The following is an 18,524-nucleotide window of genomic DNA, read 5'->3' on the forward strand; positions in this document are numbered from 1 at the left end:
TTAACGACCCATTCCAATCGAAAGCTGAAGAAAACCGAGCGAGAAGCGAAGGCAAACAAAGTGTCACCAAAACCACCAGCAGCGTCTGTTGGAGTGAGCCACACAGGAAAAAAATCATGGTAATATTACATCTGGGAAGAAGTACATCTTTTATGTCAGAAAAAAGGTGTAATTTTACCTCTGAAATGTGTAAATTTTCCACTTTTCTGGTGTAATGTCACTTTTCCAGTCTAAATTGAGGTAAAATTACATCATAAAAGAGGTAATATTCAACCTTCCAAAATTACAGCTTCCAAATTTACATTATTTTTTTCTGTGCAGTGATTCCAGGAAATTTTTCTCTATAAATACTATTTTTCGTGAGTGTTCGCCAAGGCGTTCGCTTAAAATTTCATCAATTTTGGCAGCACTAAGCAGTCCCAAAAGAGCACTGAAAAAAAGAACTAAGCTGAAAATGAAAATCGGTGTGGCCCAATGCACTCGACTGATTAGAATGCATTTGGGATTTTTAAATGCTTGTACATGGAATAGCATAACTTTTAATAAAAGTGAAAATAAACAGAAATGTTCACAAAAAAGTTGGTGGACTTGGTTTTAGTAAATTTCAAGGAACACTCCAGATTATCCAGCATTCAAACACGACCGCTTATTAGACTTAAAATGGGTATATAATATAAATAAATTAAATTTGAAATTTCTTTCAACCATCCAGACGAGAGCATCTTCTATCCAGATTTTTAAGCGAAGATGGCGTTTCGAATGGTGTACTCCCGAAATATCAAAATCGCACAGTGGTACCAACATTAGAAAACAAGTTTGGCTGTCATGCCATGGCACACTTTTTTGTAATGTTGGTACCACTGTGCGATTTTGATATTTCGGGAGTACACCATTCGAAACGCCATCTTCGCTTAAAAATCTGGATAGAAGATGCTCTCGTCTGGATGGTTGAAAGAAATTTCAAATTTAATTTATTTATATTATATACCCATTTTAAGTCTAATAAGCGGTCGTGTTTGAATGCTGGATAATCTGGAGTGTTCCTTGAAATTTACTAAAACCAAGTCCACCAACGAGTAGAGCAACTTTTTGTGAACATTTCTGTTTATTTTCACTTTTATTAAAAGTTATGCTATTCCATGTACAAGCATTTAAAAAAAATCCCAAATGCATTCTAATCAGTCGAGTGCATTGGGCCACACCGATTTTCCTATTTTCAGCTTAGTTCTTTTTTTCAGTGCTCTTTTGGGACTGCTTAGTGCTGCCAAAATTGATGAAATTTTAAGCGAACGCCTTGGCGAACACTCACGAAAAATAGTATTTATAGAGAAAAATTTCCTGGAATCACTGCACAGAAAAAAATAATGTAAATTTGGAAGCTGTAATTTTGGAAGGTTGAATATTACCTCTTTTATGATGTAATTTTACCTCAATTTAGACTGGAAAAGTGACATTACACCAGAAAAGTGGAAAATTTACACATTTCCAGAGGTAAAATTACACCTTTTTTCTGACATAAAAGATGTACTTCTTCCCAGATGTAATATTACCATGATTTTTTTCCTGTGTGGCTCACTCCAACAGACGCTGCTGGTGGTTTTGGTGACACTTTGTTTGCCTTCGCTTCTCGCTCGGTTTTCTTCAGCTTTCGATTGGAATGGGTCGTTAACAGTCAAACGTCAAAAGACTTGGCGCGTTCGTTTTTTTGATGGCGGTTGCTAATTATTTACATGTTTCGGGAATATTTTTCAAGTGAGTGACTAACTAATGTGCAAAAGAACACAGAAAAAAATAATGTAAATTTGGAAGCTGTAATTTTGGAAGGTTGAATATTACCACTTTTTTGATGTTATTTTACCTCAATTTAGAATGAAAAAGTGACATTACACCAGAAAAGTGGTAAAATTACACATTTCCAGAGGTAAAATTACACCTTTTCCATTCCCAGATGTAATATTACCATGATTTTTTTTTCTGTGAACATGTTGCCGGTAGTTGGAAGCAATTTTATATCTTAAGCGCTTTGAAAACGTTAGCGCAAGTGAAAATATATTGATGGCGACTTTCATTAAGCAGTTAATGCGTGTGGACGTGTGTGCCACCAAAATTACGAGAAATGGTCCCGCAAAAAATTATGATCAAAAGTACATTAAAATTGATCTTTTTGGCCATTAAATGGCCTAAATTAGCGTGCTTACTTGAGGTGGTGCTGTAGCTGATATGTTTATAGCCTAAATAGTATTTTTGAAGCTTTAATCGAGCATCAAACTCTTCATATGACGAAGACAGGTGTTTGATTAGAAATGGAGCAATTCTCTACCAAAACCGGAAATGGATTTTATTTGTATTTTTTGATTTGGCTCAAACTTTGTGGGGGCCTTCCCTATGACCAAATAAGCTATTTTGTGTCATTGGTTCACCCATACAAGTCTCCATACAATTTTGGCTGCTGTCCATACAAAATGGTATGTAAATATTCAAACAGCTGTAACTTTTGAGTGAATTTTCTGATCAATTTGGTGTCTTCGGCAAAGTTGTAGGTATTGTTGAGGACAATTGAGAAAAAATAGGTACACGGAAAAAAATTTGCAGATTTTTTATCAACTTTTTTCACTAAAACTCAATTTCCCAATATACGTATTTTTGATTTTCGAGATTTTTGATATGTTTTAGGGACTAAAATCCGCAACTTTTGAGCTACCGAGAAACATGGTCAAAATCTGCCGCCAAGTTATGAATTTTGAAAAATAGTGATTTTTGTAAAAAAATCCAAATTTCAAGCAAAAACAAATTTGAAGTTTTTTGAATGCAAAATTGAATTTGCAATCGAAAAGTACTTTACAATTTTTTGATAAAGGGCTTCGTTTTTAAGATATAGCCACCGAAAGTTTGATTTTAGCAAAATATGTGCAGTTTTTGATTTTTAAAAATAGTGATCATGAGCGACCGACGCGAGCGACGATTTCTAAAATATTTTTTGAAAAGTTCAGAAAATTTGCTATAAAATTATCTAAGAGACATTGAAGATTGGAGGTTGCTGAGATACAGCCGCTTTAAGAAAGAAACACGAAAATTGAAGTTTTCTAAGTCTCACCAAAACAACCCATCATTTTCTAATGTCGATATCTCAGCAACTAATGGTCCGATTTTCAATGTTAATACATGAAACATTCGTAAAATTTTCCGATCTTTTCGAAAAAAATATTTTGAAAATAAATAAATCAAGACTAACATTTTAAAAGGGCCAAACAATGAATATAACGCCCATTTAAAATGTCAGTCTTGATTTATTTTTTTTTCAAAATATTTTTTCGAAAAAATCGGAAAATTTCACGAATGTTTCATATTTTAACATTGAAAATCGGACCATTAGTTGCTGAGATATCGTCATTAGAAAATGGTGGGTTGATTTGGTGAGACTTAGAAAACTTCAATTTTCGTGTTTCTTTTTCTTAAAGCGGCTGTATCTCAGCAACCCGAGGTCCAATCTTCAATGTCTCTTAGACAATTTTATAGCAAATTTTCTGAACTTTTCAAAAAAAATATTTTTAGAAATGGTCGTTCATGTTCACTATTTTTAAAAATCAAAAAACTGTAAACATTTTGCTAAAATCAAACTTTCGGTGGCTATATCTTGAAAACGAAGCCCTTTATCAAAAAAATTGCAGAGTAGTTTTCGATTGCAAATTCAATTTTGCATTAAAAAATAACTTCAAATTTGTTTTTGCATGAAATTTGGATTTTTTTACAAAAATCACTATTTTTCAAAAATTCATAACTTGGCGGCAGATTTTTTGACCATGTTTCTCGATAGCTCAAAAGTTGCGGATTTTAGTCCCTAAAACATATCAAAAATACGTATTTGGGAAATTGAGTTTTAGTGAAAAAAAAGTTGATAAAAAAATCTGCAAATTTTTATTTCCGTGTACCTATTTTTTTCTCAATTGTCCTCAACAATACCTACAACTTTGCCGAAGACACCGAATTGATCAGAAAATTCACTCAAAAGTTACAGCTGTTTGAATATTTACATACCATTTTTGTATGGACAGCAGCCAAAATTGTATGGACACTTGTATGGGTGAACCAATGACACAAAATAGCTTATTTGGTCATAGGGAAGGCCCCCACAAAGTTTGAGTCAAATCAAAAAATACAAAAAATAAAAATGGTCGAAATCGGCCGATTTCGTAGAGAGTTGCTCAAGGGTATATTTCCCCTATTTTCCCTGTCATTCTCGAACGACGAAATTGCCTGCTTTAAAAAAATTGAGTGCAGGAAGTTTACGAGATTTTCAGACGTCGTAATTTTAGTTTTAAGAACGTGGATTCACAGAGAACAGATGTACATCTTGGCTCGAACTTGTGTGTAAACACTGCAGCACTAACAAAATGTGTTGCATACAATCTTGCATCAAAGAAATTAGGGTGTAAAGGATACGCTTGGCGGCGCCACCGTCGCAGCTGAGATTACTTGACTTAACAATGTAGAATGGCTCAATAATTTCCTAAAAAAAATAATATTTTCCTCGTTTATAAACTAAATTCACTTGAGTACGATTTCAATTGACTGAAAATAATGCAAAAATGCATTAATTTAAAAAAAAAAACATAGCAAAAACTTGTTAAGGCTAGTATGCAGATCGGAAGGAAAGGGGTCAAGAAACAGCTTTACGAACAGCAGAACAAAGGAGAGGGAGCAATTTCTTGGGGCTTTTCTTCACCTTCTCTGACTTGCTTGCGCTGCCGCTGCTGTCCATTTGATTTTTTTCTTGACCGAAGTGCGTAATCCGCTTTACGATAGCTTAAAATAGTACCTTTCCACATGTTAACTCTGATTTCGTTATGTTTACCTTCACAGCTGATTTTGTTATTTTCTTTCGCGCGTAAAATCGTACCCCTACGATGAAGGACAGTCAGACATTGGTCTGATGTCGTTCGTTCGGAATGTTTTGTGCAGTGAATGGATGGTCCAACGTTTTGCTGCTGTAGGTCATAATGATTTTTGAAGTGGCGCTATCTAGGCGGATGATGCACACCCTAGCTCTTTTCAACGTATCTTGGTTTGAATTTTTACACACGTTTTTCGATGGTTTTTGTTCTCTGTTCTCTGTGGAGCTAGGTTGCTACCCTAAACCGGGAGGGAGTTGTTTTGGTTTTCGTGTGACGTGCTTGGCAAATAAATGTGAAAAATAAAGTAAATTCACTTTTATTTAAAATGGAGACATTAGTTTTATAAGCATTTATGTGATGTCAAGAAATTCTAATAAAAAGAAGTATATGTCCAATGGACAAAAAAATTAAATTTGAAATTTCTTTCAACCATCCAGACGAGAGCATCTTCTATCCAGATTTTTAAGCGAAGATGGCGTTTCGAATGGTGTACTCCCGAAATATCAAAATCGCACAGTGGTACCAACATTAGAAAACAAGTTTGGCTGTCATGTCATGGCACACTTTTTTGTAATGTTGGTACCACTGTGCGATTTTGATATTTCGGGAGTACACACCATTCGAAACGCCATCTTCGCTTAAAAATCTGGATATACAGTATGTAAAAAAAGTATTTACACCCCTTGGGCACTATGCACATTTTGTGATGAACCATGTAAAAAATTTAAAGTTTGACAGGAACCTAGTACTACGTTTTGTTCAGAAACTCATGCCAAACATTTTGCTACAAACAGCTCATGAAAAGATGATTTCTATAAAAGTTATATAACAAATACTATTACGAAAATAAAAGGTGCAAAAAGTTTGTACACCTTTCGAAAAATTAACATAAATAATGTTATTTGTTGACAAATCACCATAAATCCAGTCTCTCAACTCCAAATAGGCATCCTTGACTGATTAAAAAATAATTTGGATTGAATATAAAGTTTACTAACTACTTAGTATAAAAGTTTATATAACTCTGGAAATTCTATATAAAACTTATCTAAACTTAATTTTGCAAACTTTTAATTCAACTAAATGTCAATATATTACCATAGAATTGCTTAATAAACATTTTGGAGTGGGTATAACACCGTTTTGGGGGTATTTGTATCGATAGAATAGATTTTTCGTTGGAATTTCGTACCAACCCGGAATTACGTCGTCGGAAAATCCGCCGGCATCCGAACTGGTCCACAATTCTTAAGTCAACCTATGTGGCATCGGAAAGGGCATAAAATTTCCTATCTTTTGATACCCATACATCTAGGTTTTCTATAAAATCCACGTTTTTAAATACCTGGGCAAAAAGTAAGTTTGATCCACGAGAACAAAAATTACGAAATTCCATACATTTTTGGCAGATTGCTCAAACAAAACCATAACAACGTTTTTACCTAGGTATTTAAAATCGTGGGTTTTATAGAAAACCTAGATGTATGGGTATCAAAAGATCGGAAATTTTATGCCCTTTCCGATGCCACATAGGTTGACTTAAGAATTGTGGACCGGTTCGGATGCCGGCGGATTTTCCGACGACGTAATTCCGGGTTGGTACGAAATTCCAACGAAAATCTATTCTATCGATACAAATACCCCAAAACGGTGTTATACCCACTCCAAAATGTTTATTTAGCAATTCTATGGTAATTTATTGACATTTAGTTGAATTAAAAGTTTGCAAAATTAAGTTTAGATAAGTTTTATATAGAATTTCCAGAGTTATATAAACTTTTATACTAAGTAGTTAGTAAACTTTATATTCAATCCAAATTATTTTTTTAATCAGTCAAGGATGCCTATTTGAAGTTGGGAGACTGGATTTATGGTGATTTGTCAACAAATAACATTATTTATGTTAATTTTTCGAAAGGTGTACAAACTTTTTTTGCACCTTTTTTAGTTTCGTAATAGTATTTGTTATATAACTTTCTATAGAAATCATCTTTTCATGAGTTTTTTGTAGCAAAATGTCTGGCATGAGTTTCTGAACAAAACGTAGTACTAGGTTTCTGTCAACATTAAATTGTTTAGATGTTTCATCACAATATGTGCATAGTGCCCAAGGGGTGTAAATACTTTTTTTACATACTGTATATAAAAAATTTCGATGGTTCGAACGCGAATCAGTTGAACTCGGAACGTCGGACCGAGGCGATTTTTGTTGCAATAGGTTATAACCTATAGTGTAAGCCCAAAGAAGATTTATATGCTAAAAATTGCCAGTTTGGCCACTCTGGGACCGATTCCGGAGCATCTGCAGATTGTATGGGAAAATTTACGTAAAATAAAATTTTGATCACAGGAGGCTGAACAAGTAAAAAAACTAAAACGTCAAGGAACAAAAAAGTCAAGAAGAAGTTTGCCGGGTAAGGCTTGTTTAACATAAAAACTTTCTATAAACTCCCTGCTATACTAGTTTTCACTTCAGACGATCTCTACCAAACATACTTCATATTACCTGGTCGCTTTGTGTTTGTCGCAAGCGGTATTTATTCTACAAAGAGTTTTTATTTTTTATTTCGGTATCTACACACAGAAAAATATTTTGTAGTATCAGCCTGTACGAGGTTTGATTCAACAAAATTTTTGTTGAATATAATCAACGCCGATTTTGCGTTGAAACAAACCTTGATTTTCTCAAATCCACAAAAATCTTTTGTTGTTTTGAAAAAATTGCTTTGACGTTTAGCGTTGATTCAACAAAAATCTTGATATGCCTTATTTTTCTGCGTGTATTGAAGATAGAGCTTTAGTTTCTCCGAGAGGGATATTCATTTTTGGTAGTTGAGCAACTTTGTCGAAAACAAAAATAGTCTATACCTTGTATGTATTTATCTTAGAAAAATAAATAGTTTTTTCTTGTTTTGCACAACTAAAATCAATCAAATTGTAATGACGTCTAAGAGAATAGTATAGAACCTTTTGGTACCAGTGTATATACTTTTCTGAGGTGGTACAGTAAGACGTAACGTAAAATACCTCAGAATTAAAAGGGTGTGGGCAGTTTCTCACAGTTTACGAAATAAAAGTCGCTGATGCTGATGCAGATTTTTCAATACATTTTATTCTTTAAAGTTCTGCTCATGATTACTACTCTACACGTCCACATATTATGTTTGATTCGTTAGGTTTGCTGAATTGTTGCCGTTCTCTCGGGTATCGATATTCTGTCTGCACTGTTGAGGGTTCGCCCTTCCGCGCGCTACACCGACTAGTTCCGGGGAAGAACCGGAGTTGATCTCTGAGCTGAATGGGTTGAATTGTGTGAGTCGAAAGAAAAGGCGTCTCGTTCACGGTGGTATTTTGTGGGGGGAAACCCATTGTTTTAAAAAACACAGCGTATTTTAAAAAATTGCTTTTTGCGTGGATAATTTGAAGTGCCTAAGGTGATCACAATATCAAATTTGACACTTTTTTGGGGGTTTTCGTAAAGGGAGGGGTTATAAACATCGTTTGTTACCTACGTATAAAGTACTTGGTACTGAGTCTCTCATTCACGATACTGTTCATGAAAGTAAAGTGTTATAATTTAATTAAAGACCGTCTTAAAATAACTAGAACAACTAATAAAGACTATAAAGAGAATTTCGGATAAAATCATGATGGCAAACCAAAGTTAAACTGATAGTTGTGTATTTGTGAATAAATGTGATTAATAATACGTCGCGGTAAAATGTGCTTACAGCTAACAAAAACTAAACTAGGAATAATGGAAAATAATAAGTACAAAAATATTTGTAAAATAAATAAAACGCATAACTTATTAAAATGCTTAGTGTTATCTAAAACTAAACCTGTATCAAAACTATAAAATGAGATTACTATTCCTCTTCCAGTCTCTTGTTCAATAGGGTTGGATAGCAAAGCGATCAATATCAAAAGGACGTTAACTATGTCAAGTCTTATAAAGAAATTCGTATGGTTAGTGGGAATGGGTTCGGTTAAGCTCCAGTGGCCAAGCGAGATAAACACATTCCGGCGGAGGATCGTAGTAGGAGCGAGATTTGAGGATTCGAGGCTGCAGACGATGCTAGTCGCGATCGGGCGATCTCCTTCAAAACATTCGCATTGTTGTTGATTTTGCTGCTGGCGTTTTCGGCTATTGTAGATTCTAACTGAGGGGATCACGATGTAGAGTGGAACGATGACTACGTACACGACGAACAATACAATTTTGGGTTGGCGTTGCAGCTCTTCACGGGTACAACTTTGTATAACTGTAGCTATTGTAGTGGCTGTGAACAGCATCAGCAGCAGGGTCCATTTTAGTTACGGACAAATCGGTTTCTTTGGCTTTTTAAGCTCGGTCTCTTCATCGCCACCGCGACGCGAAACTTCTGTGTAACGTTCTCCCTTGAGCGATACAATTTTATTATCCCGGTAGCGAATCAACTTTTTTGGCTCGACCTTTGGAGCCACCGGCTTGTACTCACGATGATCCTCCTTGTCGACGTATGAATATCTAAAACAAAAGGCTCAATCATTGTCAGCTGATCGAACTTGAGACACCAAACTGACCTAGAAATGATCCTATTCTTAAGCTCAGTCTCGTCGATTTGCGGAAGCGCCTTGTTGGGCTGCACATTGCTCGGATTCCCCTTCAGGCTTTGACCAGCTTCTTGGCGATGAAGCAAAATCTGGGTCGCGCGATCAATGTCTCCGTTGGCAATCAGAATACAATGCTTAACCTGTGGAAGATCAAAATTACAGCATACTGACAATTCCACCATGTCTATTTGACCAAAACCAAACCCACCTCAATGAGCGAGCTTTCCGGGAACATTTCCTGTAGTACCTCGCACTCCTCGGCGAACAGATCACAATTGGAGCTATCGGTCGAACCGGCATCGCTCGTTTCGGACAGATGCTGGACGCGCTTGGGCGCGTTTCCACCGCCGCCTCCGTTCGCGGCATGATCGCTCTCCGAGAGCGAAGATTGACGCCCGCGTAGCTTCTCCTCGGGCAGAATATCGGCAAGGCTAAGCGAGCTGCAAAAGCAATAAATCCTTAGTTTTGATGAATATGAGTCGCATAACAAGATAAACTTACTTCAGTGAAAGGTTTGGCCCATCTCCAGAACCGCCACCACCGGTTTCTTTGTGCTTGGCCGACAGCTGACTCTCGAGCTGGAATATCCACGAGCAGACGGTGGCTGGCTCGATGTTGGCAAAGTCGTCGAAGTACGCCGACATCATCTCGATGAAGCCTGTTGGGGAAAACAAACATTTAGTGTTTCAGTGTTTCAAGCCAAACAGTCTAAAATCTGGAAAAACTGGTGACTTCGATGCTCGAAAAAATATTTTTGTTGACACGACAAAGACCCACGATCGTCAAATTCAGCAATTGAATTCACGCATCAAGTGCGCCAATTGTGGTGACAATCGCATCGGAAACTATTGCGAATGTATCGCGCGCCTGTCCTAACTCGAGTTGCAGAAGAAGAGAAAGGAGAAAGCAGAAAACCCCCCCTAATATACGAGTGCAACCATTCCTGCCTCAGATGGTTAGATGTCACCAGCGAAGATTAGGTACTTATCACTGTCAAAGTTATGGGAACAAGGCAGACCATTTCATGAAAATCAATGGCACCGGAATTTGGCACTCGATTATCTCGGCACTGGCCGGACCGATTTTGACCGTTTTGGTCTCATTCCATACGTCTTGGGGTCCGCTTATTAATTTCTTGTCGCTCCATACCCTCAGTGATGTGATGGGAGCAAGGGCGTCTATGCGAAGTTTCCCTACACCCAGACATGCATTGGCACTTCAGATTTGCACTTATCTCAAGTTCTACGCACACTGCGCATTGCACAGTGCTAGTGCTATTTTTTAGCACACCGGAATGACGTAGACTACGTAAAGTTTTGAGATGTGGACATAGAGTTTTCCATATCTTAATTTTGAAGAATTAGCTAGATACTTGAAATACATTAACGGAATAAGATCGTAAATGGGAGATGAACCCCCCGACAAACCAGAACTTACACACTCCAGTCAACTCAATCGGACCGCAACTGCCATGTAACCATACTTTGAATGTGTTGGTAAATCTTTGACTAGAAAGCCTTATTTAAATAATGGAAACATCGAATGGAGGAGAGAAGAACGAAAAACGTTTTTTTCGCGAACCGAATGAAAGTTTGGTAGCATAATGTGGTGGAGAGAGAGAAAGTTCAGAAAGCTGTGCAATCCGTCACCCCCGAAGACCAACACTAGTTCCTGAAAGGCATTTCACCGACTCATCACGGGTGGGACGAGAGACGGGGAGTGAGGCAACTCCGAAGAGTTGGGAAGTCTTCACCCCCTTCCTGATTTTTTCACAACCACGGCTTGACCCACGAGAGGCAACTGTTCGGTGAGACGGCAGCAGGCGCGTGCCTCATCCTGTTGCTGCCTCGTCCCGGGTGGGACGAGGGACGCCCCTACCACGAAAGATCCAAACGGTCTGGCCATTGGGGGCGAGAGCAGCCTCAGAAAGCTGTGCATTCCGTCGCCCCCGAAGACCAAAATTTGTTCCTGAAATTGAAATTGAAATAAGCTCGCTGCCTCGTCCCGGGTGGAACGAGGGATGAGGGCAACTCTTTCAACAGTTTGGAATTGGATACGACGTAATTCTTGTTGGATGTCTTGATTGTTTCATAACCACGGCTTGACCCACGAGAGGCTTTTCGGCGGAAGGCAGCAGGCGCGCGCCTCATCTTGTTGATGCCTCGTCTCGGGTGGGACGAGGGACGGGGAGTGAGGCAACTCCGAACCACGGCAACCACGAAAGATCCAAACTTTCCGGCCATCGAGAGGCAACTGGCTGACGGTGACGACGAGAAGGCGATGCGCACTTCTTTTCCAGTTCTGGTCCCTCTCTCCTGCTGCTGCTGCTCTGGACTGAGCTTTCCTGCTGCTGTTGCTGCTGCGGCCGGTCCGACGTCTGAGACGTGAATGATAGAATGGGCTCTGGCGCGCGTTCTTATATAGCATTTCGGCCCGCTACTTCCCCTCCTTTTTCGCGACCGACACTCGGTCGCGTTGCTCGGATGATTTTCCCCTCAAAATAGGTACTTGACATTCCCGTCCGTGAGTGGGAAGCGCTCATTTTGCTTGCAAAATCTCTGCATTTTGAAAACATTTTAAAACATTGAATTGTTTCAATAGTTAAACTATTTTGCCAACAATGAAAGTTTTATAGCAAATTGCTGAATAATTTTCAAATCGAATGGAACATAAATCGTGTCGATTCGATTAGAGGGAAGGAAGATATAAGCGTTTGACGGATGACGCAGTATTCCAGGGCCTTCGGCCCGGGTTTTTTGAAATGGCACCCCAGTACCTTCGACAAAGACGTAAGTCTACGTCAAAAATGCGTTTTTATTACACCAAAATGAAAAAAAAGTTTACCTTGCAGAGAATAGAACCACTTCCAAGTCTTGAACGCAAGCACTGTACACAGCAAAAAATCCGATGGTAAAATCGCATGCAAAAGCATGCACATCACCTTCGTCAAAATAAACACTTAATATTACACACTGCATGTACAATTTTTGCAAACACAAAAAAAAGTTGCAACCGACGGGATTCAAACCCAGCACCAACAGTAAGGACTGGCGCCTTAGCCCACTCGGCCATCAGACCGATGTAAAGCTGTTAGGATAAACGCATATATGAGCTTGACATTTCGGTTAAGTAGGTTTCCCATACTGATGGGCTACATATTTCAGGATGTAATATTACACAGAATTTCATAAAATAATGCAAAGTTTATTTTACACCCAGGTCTTTTACACGCAGCTGGATTACTACTTTTTTAGCTGTGAGTGTTATTTTTAAAAAGCGGAGCTTTTTAGTTTTTTTTACAAAACACAGAGATTTTTTTCAAAATTTCTGAAGGAACAGCATTGTCTGAAAAAACTGATTCAAATAATAAAAAATGTTACTTAATCCACCTTTAGGTAGTTAGTTGCTGCCTTCCTGATATTACACTGTAATTCAGTCAAAAAAGCATCATTTCTTTTGATAGGGTTGTCAGATCTTCAACCTTTTGAGCTCGTTGGAACGATCTTTTGATTACTCATATAACGATGGGTCGCATGATAGATCTGGACAACGTTTTCATTAAAATAATTGAGATCCGGCTTCAAAAAGTGTATAAATAACGCTTAAGTGCTTATAACTTTTGATAGGACTGTCAGATCAATCTTGTGGGGTCCTAGAAAAGGTCTTTCAATTACCTTTCTAAAAATTAATAACATGACGGGGTTTCTAACAAAAACCACCCTTTTTACAATCCTACTAACTTTAGCCAAAGTCGTTTTTTAGCATAACTTTTGAAGTAAACTAAACTTTATAATGTTGAATAGCGGCTTATGGAGACCCAAGACCGATCGAATCAGACCAAGGGGACAAAATCGGTTAAGCCAGTGACAAGATAATCGACCATTTATTTATCCCACCGCACACACAGACATTTGACCATATGGGGCAAGAGAAACAAATGTCTTCAATTTGTATCTTAAAGTGTAGTAGTAGCTGTATTTTGTATAAAATCATCAATTTAATAGATTAACTTTTTGATAACGCATCCACTTGTGCTGAATGGTAGAATGTTGCTCTTAGATAGCAACTTAATTGAACAATAATAGTTGCAATTGTATTCAGTTCTTCAACAAGTTGTACAATCAAGAATAAACAATAAATAAACCGAAAAAAATAATAAATTGGCCCTATCAGATTACCTTCAACATCGAAGCATGGATCCTGGGAGGCCTCCTCCAGAATGGAAATAACATACGACAGAACAATATCATCCACAATGGACAGATCTGCCCCCGGGATGTGGGTGTTGATGAAGTGGAAAAAGCTGTTCTTCACAACGTCGTGCTGCTGGGCGATGTTTGTCATCTGGAAAAAAGGGGGAGGACAGGAAATTTGTTCTCAGTAGGATGAGGACGAGGAGAATATCGATTTTTCCTGCTGCTATGTTTTATGCAATATGTCAAATTTTTGGGTACTAGAAGAGCCAAAATTTGGGCTGGGCATCTCGAATGTAGTTTATTGACCACAGCTTTAACAATCTTTAATACTTATCAAATTGCAAATAAAGTAATCATGACTTAATTAAGATAACTCACATCGATCAAGTTTTTTTCTTCTGAATATTTGTACAGTCTGGAAATTTCTGGGTGTGAAATTTAGTAGTCTGTTTTTTTTTACAAAAAAATAACCTTTAGAAACTTTTGATTCACTGATTTCAAAAACTACGGCGAACTTGTTTCACACAAATAAAACAAAAAAAAATACTTTACTATCAAAGAAAGATAATTCGAATCAAACACTGCGATTGCGGTGCAAACTTATGCTGCCGATGCTAGGAGGTATAATAAGAACACTTTACCAAACAAAAGCCGATTTTTAAAGATGAGTTGAGATGATGCATTCAGCAACCCTCGGTAATCATCAGTGGGAAAAGCTTGTCAAGAAAAGGTCCATTCATGTCAAATGGAACGGAATGTTCACGCGACAAGATGATTCACGAACTCACGAAAAGCATGAATTCTGTGATATTTTTTGTGATTCTTTAAATATATATTTTTTTCCTCATTGTACCTAGTGTTACTAAAATGTTAAATCATATACTTTTAGTTATGAAAATGAACAGTGTTAAAATCACGAAAAGAAAACTAGAGCTGAAGAGCATCAGCTGACCACTTATTATGTAAATCAAATGTAATTATTATAAGAAAGATTAAATAAAGATTATTTTATTAACTTTAAATACCAATCGCGATGATCATGGGTGCCCTCCCCATTCAAGCCTTTGAACTTCTAGGTTCGAGCAGAAACTAGCAATAGAGACCACAAAAGACCTGAGGGCGTTGATGTGGATGGTTTGATTTTTACCAATCGTTTGGAAAACCAGGTATACGTCCATTCAAATTTATGACCGTAAGGGCTAACATCTCTTTTACACAGTTACAACGTGTAGTTTTTGTAATTAAAAATTAGTAAAGTAGATTAAAAATATAACCTTTAATTTAGCAATGGTACACATTGATCATATGTAGAGTCTGGTGTATTGAGATGTTTGTTACAAACACTTTTTAGTTTCTTTAAAACAAAGGAAACTTTATCGACATCATCTTTGATTCAAAAGGATATAGAAAAAGTTAGACTGTTTTCAACATCAACATTTAACATTGATGAAATAATACAACAATTTTCCAGATTGATTCCCTTTGAACGAAAGCATTAAAATATTCATGGTAAGAAGAATGCATTTTTTTTTGTATTGATACCGTGAAAAATGTTTCCTTTAAATATATCTTACCAAAAGTTGCGCATGCAGCCATATGTCGCAGCCATTTTTCATTTTCGTTCATTCTAGTTTCGTTTAGGCAAACCTCCCTTCCAGCAGGTAAGCATGGGGTTGATGGGCTGAATTTTTGTGATTAGAATTCACCTTAGAAGACTTTAGTTCTTATCGACATTTTTTGAGCTACTCGGTAAGATCGGTATCCATGAATTGCAGTTCCGTGTGAAACATTTTCTTGCCATGCTCAAATATCGAAACGCCCTACTTTTTATCGCGAACAATAACAGTTCTAAAAATTGAGTGCTGAAATGCGACTTGTTCGAAAATGAATAAATTTCGATTCTGTTTTAGAGTTAGACACTTTACAGGATGTATATAGTAAAAATGCAATCCACTTTAACGACCCCGGGTCTTTTGTGGTCTCTGTTGCAAGTTCCTGCTTATTTCTAGGCGTCCGAAGGTTATGTATGGTGAGTCACCCAAAACCTCTTTTACACAAATGGACCGACGTTTTACGTCCCCATCCGATAGGAAGCGTGATCAGGCAAATCTCGTCTCGAAAAATGCCTCCGAGTCGGTCTGGGATTGAACCCAGGCCTCACTGGAGTGTGAGACTATCACGCTAGCCACTTCACCACCGCACCCGACAAGGATGCATATTAGGGTGGGTACGTTTTTCAAAAAGTTCTCGGATCAAGTTTTAGTATGGTTCCCCTTGTAGGGCATGCCCATAGGGACTTTCATGCCAAATATCAGCTCATTTGGTTGTAAACTGGCTGCGCGCATCGAGGTTAAAGTTTACATGGGAATTACTATGGGAAATTGGAACATTTTGTTCAAACGCTCCTACAGGCCTGGGAAAATGACGCGCCAACTTCTGGTATGGTCAGGCTTATGGGGATTGGGGAATGATCTGGAGAACACTTTTCCCAAAGAGAGCATATGGATTCGTTGTCCCTAGACCTGGCGCATCGGCAAACAATCCGATGTCTCCGGAAACAACGGTTTTCCCTCAAAAAGCATCATATTTTCCTTAGCATGCTATGAAAGCTTGATGTACACCGCGACGCCATATGTCAGACAGCTACCACGTGGGTGAGAAACGGCTGGAATATTTAATTGCAAACCTTTTTTTAACTAGAAAATGATCATTTCGAGTAATCCTGATATTATTTAGTCGAATTCAGAATCTTTGCATAGCGAATTTGTATTTTTTTTTGCAAATATTTCAACCACGTGGTAGCTGCCTGACGTACGGCGTCGCGGTGTTCATCAAGCTTTCATAGCATGCTTAGGAAAATTTGATGCCTTTTGAGGGAAAACCGTTGTTTCCGGAGACATCGGACCGTGGTGTAGGGGTAAGCGTGGTTGCCTCTCACCCAGTCGGCTTGGGTTCGATTCCAGACGGTCCCGGTGGCATTTTTCGAGACTAGATTTGTCTGATCACGCCTTCCGTCGGATGGGGAAGTAAATGTTGGCCCGGTCTAACCTAAAGGGTTAGGTCGTTAGCTCAATCCAGGTATAGGGGTCGTCTCCCTGGGTCCTGCCTCGGTGCATGGAGTCGCTGGTAGGCAGTTGGGCTAACAATCGTCAGTTCGAATCCAGGGGTAGATGGAAGTTTAGGTGTAAAAAGAGGTTTGCAATTGCCTCAACAATCAAGCCTTCGAACACCTAGTTTCGAGTAGGAATCTCGCAATCGAGAACGCCAAGGCAATGCGTAGAGCGAATAATTTGATTTTTGTTTTGGTGCTCTGGATAAAAAATAGTGAGCAGTTCTCTCAGATTTCGGTCATTCGATTTTTTTTTGTATTTTTTAATCCGACTGAAACTTTTTTGGTGCCCAATGAAGCCATTTTGCATCATTAGTTTGTCCATATAATTTTCCATACAAATTTGGCAGCTGGCCATACAAAAATGATGTATGAAAATTCAAAAATCTATCTTTTGGAGGAATTTTTTGATCGATTTGGTGTCTTCTGCAAAGTTGTAGGTATGGATATGGACTACACTGGAGAAAATGATACATGATGTCGCTAAAACTTGATTTGCAAAAAAAACACTATATTTTTCTTTTATTTTTTGATATGTTTTAGAGGACATCAAATGCCAACTTTTCAGAAATTTCCAGGTTGTGCAAAAAATCTTTGAGCGAGTTATGAATTTTAAATCGAAAAATTGGTCGCAAAATTTTTCAACTTCATTTTCGATGTAAAATCAAATTTGCAATCAAGAAGTACTTTAGTGAAATTTTGATAAAGTGCACCGTTGTCAAGTTAAATCCATTTTAGGTGACTTTTTGAAAATAGTCGAAGTTTTTAATTTTTAAATTAGTGCACATCTTTGCCCACCTTTAAAAAATAATATTTTTGAAAAGCTGAGAAAATTCTCTATATTTTGCACTTTTGAACTTTGTTGATACCGATCCTTAGTTGCTGAGATATTGCCATGCAAAGGTTTAAAAACAGGAAAATTGATGTTTTCTAAGTCCCACTCAAACAACACAGCATTTTCTAATTTCGATATCTCAGCAACTAATGGTCCGATTTTCAATATTAAAATATGAAACATTCGTGGAATTTTCTGATCTTTTCGAAAAAAATATTCAATATTGTGCCCTTTTAAAATGTTAGTCTTAAAATATTTTTTTCGAAAAGATCGGAAAATTTCACGAATGCTTCTTAGTTTAACATTTAAAATAGGACCATTAGTTGCTGAGATATCGACATTAGAAAATGGTGTGTTGTTTGGGTGAGACTTAGAAAACATCAATTTTCCTGTTTTTAAACCTTTGCATGGGAATCTCTCAGCAACGAAGGGTCGTATCAACAAAGTTTAAAAATGCAAAATATAGAAAATTTTCTCAGCTCTTCAAATTTTTTTTTTCAAAGGTGGGCAAACATGTGCACTAATTTAAAAAAAAAATGAAAAACTGCGACTATTTTCAAAAAAGTCACCTAAAAATAGCTATAACTTAAAAACGGTGCACTTTATCAAAATTCACTTAAGTACTTTTGATTGCAAATTTAATATTATATCGAAAATGAAATTGAAAAATTTTGCGATCAATTTTTCGATTTTTGTAAAAATCAGTACAGATTCAAAATTCATAACTCGCTCAAAGATTTTTTGCACAACCTGGAAATTTCTGAAAAGTTGGAATTTGATGTCCTTTAAAACATATAAAAAAATAAAAAAAATCAAAATAGTGTTTTTTTGCAAATCAAGTTTTAGTGACAAAAAGTTAAATAAAAAATCACCAAAATTTTTTTACCGTGTATTAT

At 37.2% G+C, this 18,524-nt stretch overlaps 1 protein-coding gene across 1 annotated transcript; it reads right to left on the minus strand.

Annotated features, from left to right (window-relative positions):
- Window positions 1–7,976: 7,976 nt before the first annotated feature.
- LOC6034719 (CUE domain-containing protein 2) lies at window positions 7,977–14,336 on the minus strand. Its single transcript, XM_038248653.1, has 6 exons — window positions 14,063–14,336; window positions 13,667–13,832; window positions 9,990–10,146; window positions 9,697–9,928; window positions 9,459–9,628; window positions 7,977–9,402 (listed from the first exon to the last, which is right to left on the minus strand). Exons 2-6 carry the CDS (start codon window positions 13,830–13,832, stop codon window positions 9,210–9,212), a joined length of 918 nt encoding a protein of 305 aa, XP_038104581.1. The 5' UTR covers window positions 14,063–14,336; the 3' UTR covers window positions 7,977–9,209.
- Between the last annotated feature and the right edge of the window lie 4,188 nt (window positions 14,337–18,524).

Source organism: Culex quinquefasciatus, chromosome 1 (assembly GCF_015732765.1).
Source record: "Culex quinquefasciatus strain JHB chromosome 1, VPISU_Cqui_1.0_pri_paternal, whole genome shotgun sequence".
Taxonomy (NCBI): Eukaryota; Metazoa; Arthropoda; class Insecta; order Diptera; family Culicidae; genus Culex; species Culex quinquefasciatus.